The sequence below is a fragment of the Anoplopoma fimbria genome, chromosome 1 (assembly GCF_027596085.1).
Source record: "Anoplopoma fimbria isolate UVic2021 breed Golden Eagle Sablefish chromosome 1, Afim_UVic_2022, whole genome shotgun sequence".
NCBI classification, from domain to species: Eukaryota; Metazoa; Chordata; class Actinopteri; order Perciformes; family Anoplopomatidae; genus Anoplopoma; species Anoplopoma fimbria.
The window spans coordinates 16,692,827-16,704,892 of NC_072449.1; the positions used below are offsets into that span (position 1 = coordinate 16,692,827).

General features: G+C 37.8%; 2 protein-coding genes across 3 annotated transcripts; one reads left to right on the forward strand and one right to left on the reverse strand.

The window, feature by feature from the left end:
* Positions 1 to 4,308: 4,308 nt before the first annotated feature.
* Positions 4,309 to 6,434, reverse strand: bloc1s3 (biogenesis of lysosomal organelles complex-1, subunit 3). Its single transcript, XM_054603591.1, has 5 exons — positions 6,413 to 6,434; positions 6,114 to 6,229; positions 5,783 to 5,978; positions 4,947 to 5,047; positions 4,309 to 4,815 (listed from the first exon to the last, which is right to left on the reverse strand). Exons 2-5 carry the CDS (start codon positions 6,225 to 6,227, stop codon positions 4,630 to 4,632), a joined length of 597 nt encoding a protein of 198 aa, XP_054459566.1. The 5' UTR covers positions 6,228 to 6,229; positions 6,413 to 6,434; the 3' UTR covers positions 4,309 to 4,629.
* Positions 6,435 to 6,804: 370 nt separating this feature from the next.
* Positions 6,805 to 9,927, forward strand: trappc6bl (trafficking protein particle complex subunit 6B, like). 2 transcript variants are annotated; one of them, XM_054599995.1, is made up of 7 exons: positions 6,805 to 6,888; positions 7,172 to 7,269; positions 7,450 to 7,517; positions 7,628 to 7,745; positions 7,958 to 8,041; positions 8,207 to 8,300; positions 8,470 to 9,927. In XM_054599995.1, exons 2-7 carry the CDS (start codon positions 7,174 to 7,176, stop codon positions 8,499 to 8,501), a joined length of 492 nt encoding a protein of 163 aa, XP_054455970.1. In that variant the 5' UTR covers positions 6,805 to 6,888; positions 7,172 to 7,173; the 3' UTR covers positions 8,502 to 9,927. The 2 variants fall into 2 exon arrangements, with proteins under 2 accessions (XP_054455970.1, XP_054455978.1); XM_054600003.1 differs by lacking the exon at positions 6,805 to 6,888 and adding an exon at positions 6,935 to 6,956.
* The last annotated feature ends 2,139 nt before the right edge of the window (positions 9,928 to 12,066 follow it).

The window sequence follows — 12,066 nt, forward strand, 5'->3', positions numbered from 1 at the left end:
GTTTATTGTTTCTAACCTCCGTCATGTGCATCCTGGTCTGAGTTTAATGTACAAGCTACAGTGTGTCTGGACAGATCTAAGTCATTTCAATTTCAATTTCAGACTGAATCACTTTCCCACTTGGAGAAATCAGGAAATTGCTCTTAAAGTATTGTTGACTGATTATTGAATAAAAAAGAAAAAGTCTTGAATGTACTTTTCAAGAAGGACATAAAGACTCAGAGTTAGAGTACTGTTGTTGAATGTTGAATGCTAATTGATATGTATATGTGCATTAGTAATCAACAGTGATGTGCTACACACATTCCGAAATTATATCACTTATGCATTTGTAAGAAGAAAAAAACTTGATATGCTCATATTGCTATTTGAAAATCGATATTTTCCAGTGGATAACTGTGACAACATGTTGTTTATTAAGTTATCTTAGCATAATTGCTATATAATCAACAGTGGGAGGAAGGATATGTGGATCTTCATCATCACCATCATTTGTATGGTGATGTTTTCTTTGTCATTGATAACATGATGTTGATGTTATGTTTCAGTCCTAACGCTGTTGTGTTTGCAATCATTCCAAATAACTTATCACTCATGCAGCCCTCAAAACCTGGAGCTCAGTCAGGACAGCTGGGACTGAGTGACACACACACACACACACACACACACACACACACACACACACACACACACACACACTGGAAAGACATAATTGATATTTGAAGATGCGAGAAATTGTTTTTTAGCTGCTTCCTCAAATGAAGATTGCAGATCCAAACGTCCCCAGGGTTTCATTATTATCTGCATCTCAGGAGAGTTCCTGATCGATTGATTGATCACTTCTTTCACTCCTTCTTTGGTCTGATACCTCTGTTCCAGTGAGACCAGGGTGATACCTGAGCAATTATACAGCTATCATTTATATAGTTATTCAATTGTTTTTAGCATTTTAGAACAATACAGAAAGAGTGAGGACAAGCTGATGGACAAGAGACATTATAGTAGTCTCTACACTCATTCATATTAATGAAGTACAAAAGAATACAAACACAGGTCAGTATAACACATTACATATCAACAACACTACAAACTCCAAAATGATCATACAGTTCAATCAACACCTCTCTAAATAGTTAAACACAAACTGAAAATAAACACATATAAACACATATAACACTCATGAAGGTATCATGTATTGCAGGACTGTTGCGTGTATTAGACTGAATTAGCTTTAGCTGGTGGACCCACTAAACAGGCAACTGAGTGAAATTTTCTTATTTGGGGTCTTGTTCTTTCACAATTTATTGGGATGAATTTTACTGATCATTTAGAAAAATGTATTAATCCAACTTGTATACTTCCAAATGTTGACCAAGAGTGAGACTTAAATGCTTACACATTCCTTTTTTCAATTTATTGATGCAGCCAACAGACATTATCTCTAGCAGTTCTTAATAAATAGTTGTTCTTTTCCTGAACCTAAAGCTGATGTTTTTCTAAATATTTTACAGGCTAATTAAGTCAATTAGTCCATTCATCAACTCGTCAACTTGTGGTAATCGATAAAAAGAATAGCCTGAGGGAGTTTCAACACGACCCAAACAAACCCCTGACCTCTGCCCCTCTAATTTGCCTGTAATTCTCAATTGGCAAACACTCTACTTTAAGTAAGATGTAGTGAATCAGCGCTGCACTGTGCGTGTGTGTCAGTTTAGCTTTAACGATGAACAATGATGTAAAGGGAAATTCCCTCCAGGACAGTGGATTAGTTCGACATGCCAGTGGCTGGTAGTTTAAAGAACAAATGTCTCTACTGGGAGCTTATTTATCTTCATACATAGCTTTTCATACATAGCTTTCAAAGTCTCAACACACACACACACACACCTTCAGAGACCAAGTGGCAAATATCATCCATCACACTTAAAGCAATAATAATAAAATGCTAAGGCCTCTTCACTCCCTTAGTTACACACTGAACACACAGTCATGTTTTCATTTTGGGGACATTACATTGGCTTACATTCATTCATTTCCTGGAGACTTACCTTAACCCTAACCCTAGCCTAAACCTATCTCTCTCAACCCAAACTTTAACCTAACCTAAAACCAAGACTATGACAATATGACGGTGTAAACAGATTTATGTCCTCACAAGTCATGAAAACATGCCAACACACACACACACACACACACACACACACACACACACACACACACACACACACACACACACACACACACACACACACACACACACACACACGCACACACACAGAGGCAGAATAAATGGCCCTGTAGCCAACAGCTTCTTGGCCTTGTGTTACAGTCTGTTCCATTAGCTGGACAGCAAACAAAACAGCTTCCCTTTATTCTCTCATTTATTACAGACCTGTGGGTCTCTGAAGTCCTGGGAGAAGAGGGTAAGAAATACTTTAATTCAGAGAGCTCCGGCCAGTGATAGTCTCTTCGAGTGTTTGGATCTATTTGTTTTGAGATTGAACAGGATTAAGGTTGAAATTTGTTTTATTGCGGTCTGCGTGAATTTGAAGGCTGAGAAATGGAGCCAACGGATCTGAGGAATGACAGGAGAAAGAGATATAGCAGAGAGGTAAATTTAAAGGGTGAAGAAAACTACTTAAGCTCATCATCATCATCACTTCCTATCAAAATACATGGAACACTTTTCATCACTATAATGTAACTATATATCAGACAGAGAAGGCAATATAATTGAACAGACTATCTTTCACCATCATGTGTCTATAAATTAATTAAATATGACTGTCTATATACAGTTTTTTTATTAAGTACATTTTCTCAAGTACTGTACTTAAATATACTTTTGAGGCACTTGTACATACCATGAGTAGTTCCATTTTCTGCCTCTACAATACTTTAACTACAATCCAGAGCCAAATACTGTGCTTTTTAATCCACTACATTTGTTTGGTATCTTGAGTTACTTTGCAGACTCAGATTAATGGGAGAAAATATAATTAACAAACATTTATAAAGTAACATTATTGGTTAAAATTAGATAATCCCCTGTGTTTAATTCACAGGCTAGCAGTAGTATATATTGAGCTGCACCTCTACCAGCTGCAACATCAAGTTGATGCATTAATAATTATAATCTGGCAATATTTTTCCGAAATTAACAATTCATCATAATGAAAAGTGAAGAGATACTTTTAATGTTGGTACTTTAAGTGCATTTCAATGATATACTTTTGCATTTGTACCTATGTATAATTTTGATTGGATGGCTTTTACTTGTAACAGAGTATTTCTGCTGCGGTTTTACTACTCTTACCTTAATAAAAGATCTGAGTACTTCCTCCACTATTGCGTAAGACATAATAAATATATTACACATAATTAGATAGCAGATAATGGATTTAAGAAGACAACAGGAAAGTTTTGTGTTGTGTTTCGTTAGAGTTGTCATGTCTGTATCAATGGCACCATCAGGTGGCTAAAATATGTCAAGACACTAACAGTGAATCTAATAATTCCTGCCTTGAGTTACATGAACATTGTACAAACATTGCACGTCTCTTTCAGGTGGCCGAGGCTGTCAGCGAGCCTCCTGAATCAGCCAGATGGAAGCTGGACATGGAGAACATGCTTGGCATCACTGGTATTGTGGGAGCAGTTCTCAACCTGCTGGTAGTGGTGTTAGTGTATATCTTCACATCTATCTGACATGCTGACACACAAACTGTATGGATTTATGGTGAGGCTGTTGACTGATGGGTCGGAGAGGTGCTGATGGATGGAAGGACAACCAGAGGGATTGGACAGGATGTTTTAAACACAGGAGATTGTTTTAGATATAAATGACAGGCCTGACATATCAGCAGCATTATCATATATTCTTGGTGTAGAGGATAATTTATTGGCATTCAGTCCAATAGAACTAACCTTTGTAGTTGTGTTTGTAACTGTGTATAGGGTTACCTCAATGCTACAGTCCTATTCAATGAAGTGAGATTTTGGCCAACCCCTGGGCAAACTGTATGTGTCGTTGTTATTTTTGTATATTGTGTCTCAATATGTATGAATAGTTTGTATGTGTTCTTTTCTCTTTTTCTTGTTAAATGGTAATGTTATTGAAAATAAATTATATTTATAAATTGAAGGCGAGACAATTCTTCAGAATTGTTTCAATCATTTGAACCTTTTCTTTTCATACAATGCCACGTCCATGAACCATCAGCAGCAGCTTTGGGCTGTTGCTTGTTGACACATTGTGTTTTTTGAGACCAAACGACACATTTAACAGCATTGAAGTTTCCAACTAAAAATATTTATATTAGTTCAATTTATGTTACAATTTTGACACACAAGGGAAACAAATTATTATCGTATGAGAGCAAATCTGCCTCATTGGCCTATCACATATATTAAGATTCATAAAGATCCACTAGAAAAAAAACAATATTGTGAATAAAATCCTTTGTTAAATGTTAATCAAAGTGTTAGTCTGAAAGACAGCTGTAAAACATAGGAAGACAGAACATCATCTCTTTACAGAAATATCCCCAAAGGACAGATAGTCCTGACGGACAAATAAATATCAAGTGTGACTGTTAAAAAAAAGAATATTGTAGATAAATGTATTCTTTAAGGTACAGCAGTAGTATGATTATTTGGATTATTAATGTTAATATCGGGCAGTATTTGACAGCTGGTGATGATGTCAATCTTTTCGGACACAGCCTTCAGGTCATCCAGGATTAATCTGATGCTGTGGGACGCATTGATGATGGCGCTCTGCGAAGTATTAAGCTGAGCTGTTGCACTGTGAACCTTTCACAAAAACAATCAGAAAAAACAACTGATTAATGAAGGCATTACCAACCACAGCCAATTAGCTATTACAAGATGCGTATCATAGAATCTCTGATGTAGTATAAGTAGCATCCAACACGTCTACATACCTCTCTACTGGCACTGCCATAAACCTGCCGTACCATCTGTCCCACGTCAAAATACAGCCGGCTGTTAGATTCCTGCAGCTTCTGTTGTAAAAGCGTTTCACCTGGGAAAACAAAATTCCATTTTGAAATAACTGAGAACTTTCACTTTCAATTTCCTTGTTCACTTACACATTTGATCAATGTCATTCACGACTAAATATTGATCTAAATGAAATGCTAACCACTGAAATACACTGATCAAAAAGTATAATTTATCATTGCTACTACAATTACCATTTCACAATATATGATCTTAAGAGGGGCTAACCAGATTTTTGATTACTTTCTAAATTTGTTTAATGTCGTTGTTTTTTTTGTGTTTTTATGTTCATATATATATATACACTTTTGCATTTTTTCTATTTCTGTGTACAAAATAGTTAATGTTTATCCTTTATTCTTCTTGGAAATCCTTTTTTTTTTGTTTGTTTATTTGTCTGTTTCTGTGTATTAGTGAGCGTAAGTAACCGGAGTCAAATTCCAATAAAGCTGATTCTGAATTTTAGGATGATGAGTGAAGCTTGACTATGTAGGTTCATTTTTTTACCTTTGTCACTCTAACCTCAAGGGTCCACTTACTATCTTTTTCAAAGCTTTCCACCACATCTGCCACAAATGCATCAGTTTTTCCTACATAGCCTACATCCATTCATACAGCAAGGTGATCCACTCACTGACATGGATCATGAGAAGACAGAAAATGTGTCCCTGTGTTGAGATTACTCTGTCACACTTTAAGGATGACCATTGGCATATGCATTATTCTAATAATGACACTGCTATGTTGCATTCCTCACCTTGTGGTCTGTGTGTGGGACTTGGCCTGTCTTCCACTATCGACTGTATATCAGGATGGTCTCTGACTACAATAAGAGGAGGCAGGTCTCTCCTCAGTACCTGGGCGCTCTCCTGGCTCATGGAGGAGGCTCGGTCGACCTGCTCCTCATCACCCTCATCACCCTCACTGTCTGTTTCAGATGCCTCACCGGGAACCTGACAGCATCCAAGACATCACAGCAGATTGGATAGATTAGTTACAGAAGGGGTGAAAACTGTGGTAATGCTCTATAAACACACACATGCATCTCTGTCGCGCTTTAACACACATAGACATGACTGCAAGACAACCTTTGCTCCGACTGTGGCAATTTGGGGAGCAGACATGGAGGTGATGTAGACTTCATCATCAGAGTCCGTCTCAGAGGCCTCACCCTGCACCACTATCTGGTACCCGCTGGACATGACTACACACACAAACACAACACGAAACTTCTTTACCTTGAGTTACATTGAAACAAACTACAGATTGCAAATGTAGCTCATAATAATAACATTAATAATAAGATACGTGATGTAGTAGTAGTAGTAGTAATTTAATGTAAGCTAGATGTTAAAATATAGATTCTAAAACTCAAAAGATGTCAAACCTTCTCTGTGGATTTTAAAAATACAAATCACATGAGCAGTTTAGGAAGTGGCTTTTTTTCTAAAGAACCAATCAGATGCGACTTATGACAGCACGTGATGTCGTGACGTGTCAGAACGTGATTGGAACGCCTGCGCAATATGATCAGGAGTTCGTTTGTAATTAAATCGGCGTACACCGAAATTAAACCTAACCTTCCAATATGGTTTCAGACAGTCTCTATGATACCAGCTGTATTGGCGCCCTCCATAAGAGAGCGATATGTTTTATTACTGGATGTATTATTCATACTAGTTCATGTACTAGAGCATGTATTCCGCCGCGACCGGGTGCTTTTTTTCACGTTATGGCAGAGGAAAACTCCTGCTAACTCCGCCTGCGTGAATCCCGAGGAGCAGCGTTACCCCGGTAGGTATATCGAGTGCAACCCAGGAAGCTGACTTGTGTTTACTTCGTGTAGCTACAGCCCGTTGACAGGTACAGTAGATTTAACAGTCCACTCTGTTTCATTCATTTTGATAACTGCAAGCTATGTCATATATAACGTAAGACGCATTGCTTTGTCCTCTTTATTTCTCACACCGATATATGAAAAGCTAGGCCTGGACAATACTAGCAAACAACACAAGCTAGCTGTCTGCTGCTAACTATCAAGCTAACGTTAATAACGTCGGTGAAGGTTTTCCATACGAGGTCAGGTGAAAGTGTTTTTAATAAATGGTTATAATGAGCTGCATAATCATTGTTGTGTGTTCGGCAGACATGGCAGACGAGTCTCTGTTTGACTTTCTCCACATGGAGATCGTGTCACACATTTACAAGGAGCAGCAGTCCAATAAGGAAGAGATGGACAACAAGGTGTGTTCAGTAGAGGCAATGATCAATCAGCTGACACGTATAGAGAGTAACCTTTACACTGTGATCTGTAATCAACTTGCAAAACAGCATCTACTTAATTATGGCATATTTGACACACCACACTAATACAAATAAGATAGCTTTTGTCCAAATTGACAGCTTGTATTTCTTACTTTTCAGGACAGAGCTGTCTGTGTTTCTGTCCTTGAAAGCATGGGCTTCAGGGTAGGACAGGGACTCATTGAGAGGTAGGACAAGCCACACATGTACTGTATGTGTAATGCTAAATGCTTTGTGACATGCATCCTCTTCACTTCTGTTACATATGTCTGTATTGATGTTTGCTTTTGTCTTCTAGGTTGACCAGGGACTCTCCCAGCTTCAAAGATGAGTTGGATGTAATGAAGTTTGTCTGTAAAGAGTTTTGGACAAAGGTGTTCAGGAGGCAGGTGGACAACCTCAGAACAAACCATCAGGTAAAAATACAAGTTTAGAGCAGTCTTTCCACTAACAGGAATTTCAATCTCTCTCTTGTGATTTTGTTTACTCAATTAAAGTGATAGATTAATTTAATCCCACAGAATTATAGGAGTCCTTGCTGGTAAATTAAGAAATTATTGTAAACCGAAGCATATTCATTGTTTGTTACTAGTGCTGTCACTAAACATGCAGGTATTTTCTGCCTTAGGGTACGTATGTCCTGCAGGACAACAAGTTTTCTCTGCTGACTCAGCTCTCCAATGGAAAACAGTACCTGGATCAGGCTCCTAAGGTTAGTAGAACCTCCCATTCTCTTACATCCCTACCGTTGTCACCTGTGAGCTAACTAGAAGTAATCACTTAAGCCTTTTTTTTGGGGGGGGGGTATACAGCCAAATAAATCAGAATTCATCTCATTAAAGCCAATGTTTATTTGTATTTGTTTGATTTTCCACAGTACCTTGCTTTTTCATGTGGCATTGTGAGAGGAGCTCTGTCTAACCTTGGTATGGACAGCGTGGTGACAGCTGAGGTTTCTGTTATGCCGTCCTGTAAGTACTATCAGAAAACCAATCAAGATTCTCTTTATTGTGGGAAAGAGGGAGGTGACATAACATGCTCATTTGCTACCAATAATACCCAGACTGTACCCAGACTCCAGTTTTTTTAATGTCTCTTAAACAAACAAATTCACCTCTCCTTGATTTTTTTTCTTGACAGGTAAGTTCCAAGTGGTGGTCCAAAAGTTGTGATCTGATCTTCTGTGCTACCCTGGAGCTGATGAACAGGGCCATGTGGGGTTCTGTAAATCCAAAAGAGAAGACAGTAGTTCCTGTCCAACCCCAGAGGGAGTCAAACACCACTCTAATTTCCACATCTGGGTCAAATAGGACTAGCCAGGTTCTGCTGACAATCAGGTACCTGAGACAGAGAAGAAAGCTTAGCCAGGGCTAAGCTTTAACTTGTCGTTCACTCACACAGAACAAGATTTGTTTTATTCCTTTTGCATTTTAATAGTTTTTTTCCCATTAGAGTGAAACAATGCTTGGTGTTCTCGATTTTAGTTTTCATTGAAGAAGTGGAGCCTGGCCCTGAATGTCACCACTGAACTATTGACTGTCAATGATATCAATATAATAATGTGAATGTATAGTAAATCACAAAGTAATGTTCTATGTAAAGGGTTGCAATGTTGAGTTCCCCAAATTGAGAGGATTGACTAAAATAATGATTGAACATGAAAAAGAATTAAGCAGCCATCCAAATCATGGCTACTGAGCCTTTGAAAATGATTACACCTGATACATCAGATTTATTATTAAACACTGCAGATGCACATAATCTGTACCCAGTTCCTGGTGCTTTCTTCTGCCTTATAGCAGATTGCCTTTAGGAGCTGGCTGTTTCATGTATGATGGTGGTCTTTAAAAAATTCAGTTAATTTAAGGGTGAATGCAAATCTAAAATAAGTCATACCTACAGGACTTTTAGTTCAATTATGTGCTATTATTAGATGCGATAACAGTTTCTGAGAACCACTCAAACTGAATTTACAGAATATTATTTTTTGTACCAAAATGTAAATGTTTTTACAGCATTTGTATGAGTTTTATGTAGTATTGAGATTTTCCAAGCAAACTGTTAACTGCAAATGTGATTGAATCATGTTGTATTGATTTTATATTATTCCACATGGATTTATGGGTTACATTTGTTAATGTTACTTTGCTTTGTATAAAAAAAATATAAATACTAAAACAGCTTATGTATGTGCTGTTTGTTTTCATTATTCAATTTTCTGAACTTAACGTCGTCTCTTAATCGAAATAATGTTGTGACACAAACACCCCAAAAACAAGGCCTGTTAAACAAGAATAGAAAATCATCTGACTGGTAGATGCTGTTGCCTCTTTGTGCCACTAGGGGGACACATAAAGCTGTAATGCTTATCATGTATGTTGTTTTTACTCATGTGGAAAGGTCTGTCAAGTGTCTCCATGTCTGGTCCAACATGTTGACTCAGATCTGTAGCACTCTCAGTGTTTGTCTGAGAGATAGAAGGACCTGTAGTTGAACACACATGGTTGCACAGTGCTATGAAATCCCCTCTAGTGTATTTATTCACACAATGTTTGGTACAACAAAATAATCTCCACCATTTAAATTATTCAATATAGTTATTTAGGGTCTTCACAATTTCTTCCACGAATTATTCAACATTTGTTTTTGTTATAATTAATCTGTGATAACACAATATGTTTACAAATCCTATGCATATTCTATTTTGCATGTTTGGTTTTTTTTAAATCAAGAAAATAATCAAATATTATTTTAGCATCAATTAAAAAAAGTATTCAAGGCTCATTGACACTTTTAATGGTACTGTAAAGAACAACATACATATTGAAGAGAACGTCTTAGTTAAAATCTTCTTATGTGAATGTGTAGCTTTACTCTTGTCTGCATAACAACACATTAAACTGTGTGCACTAACAGGAGTTCCATTTCCCATCATCCCTGCTTAAGTTAAGAATATTTCTTTCAGGTTGCTGATCCATATCATGAGCTTGGTATTAAGCGGCTTTACTGTATGTGATTGTACTGCACTACTGAAATGTTCGGTATAAAAGTTTTTAAGAAAACCATGTTCATTTTGAGTTAGTGTTTAGAATAAGTTTATCCAGGATCTGTCTAATCAATCATCGAATTTGTAACAATATCTTACACTTTATTAACCCTTTACGTCGACATTATTGCTCTCATTGATTTATTATGTAGCTCACTCTGCTGCTGCTTGTATTATTTACTCTGCTTTAATAACCGTGTTCCAGTATTCGAATGCCATCAGTGTGATAGTTTTACACAACAAAGGGTCTTTACTTGTAAATTAATTTTTTCAATGGACTTTTCAAAAACTACTGTGTTGATGCTGCTTTCCATATCGGCTCTTTCTGCTGTGACAACTTACAGTCACGTTAGACACAACAGGGTGTGTGTATTTCACCATACAAGGAGAACCCTTAACCTCAGTAATTCAGTGAGTATATGAAATAATGAGTATTATCATGAATAACGACATCAGAGCAGAATTTGCATCAGTTCTGGTCAATATTTAAAAAAAAACGTCTTTCTTGCAAGGCTCCCAACTTCATGGAAGTGCAATACCACATTCCCTTTAATATATTCTTAACTCCTTTGTCTAAAACGTTGGTCTACCACTCTAACTGGGTTATGTCCTTACTTACTGCTGGCCCTCAAGACAAGAGTTCTTGAATGAGTTTAAGAGAGCAAGTAAAGTTGCATAAGACCTCTGGTTATAAGCCGACGGCCACTCTAGCCCTGCTGATCTGCATAGTGCATCGGAGGTGACAGCAAGATGAGTGTTTTTTTTGTTGTGAACGAAGAATACAGTCAGGAAAACTAAGTGAGGGGTCTCCATAAATGTGCAGCACCTGACTATAGCGTGCTCTTTAACAATTTGTTGCAATCCATTAAACACTTTGCCCAAATCCTCTCTGGAGAGAAGGGGGGTAAAAAAAAAAAAGAGAAAGTGGGATTAAAGAAAAGGCCTGGGAGGGGGCAGAACTTTAGAAAGTGGTGGAGGAGTGGAGGGTGAGATTGAGAGAATGAAGAGCCTCTACAGGAGGCTGGAGGCAATTGAAAGGTAGAAAAGAGTAGTTTATTAGAGTTGGGGAGAATGTGTGTGTGTGTGTGGGGGGGGGGGGCTCAGAGAGAAAGCAATGTAGGAGAAGAGAAGGATGAAGAAGGTGAGGAAAGTTTCATGTACCTGTTTAAATGTAAACATTATAAATTGAGGAAAACCGGAGACTGGTCATCTGAAATTGAGGGGTGATGGTGAGAGTTCAGCAACAGCTGTTCTGTGCTGCTCTACCCTGCATCACAAGATCACCAATACACTCACAAAGAGGAGCGGTGAATGAAGGGTGGGAGGAGGAGGAGGAGGAGGAGGAGGAGGGGTGTGTTCAGGGGCTAGAAGAAAGAAAGGAGGTGTTGGGGGTGCAACTAAAACCTGCATTCATTCTCTCAAATTGATGACTTGATAAAAATGAGTAACACTGTCCATATACACTGACTGAAGTCTATTGTAGTGTGAGAAGTTGACAGAGACCATTTATCCTGGTTGGGTTTCCTAAAAGCTCACTTCAGTTTGTAGGCAGAGACAAACTGAAATCCCCAAATGCCATTTAAAGTCATTGTTGAAACCCTGACAATTTGGTAGTGCCAAATACTAAATTGGGGTCCTAAACATTGTAAATGAAGTAGTTAATTGATCAATAAATGCCACTGCACTACACC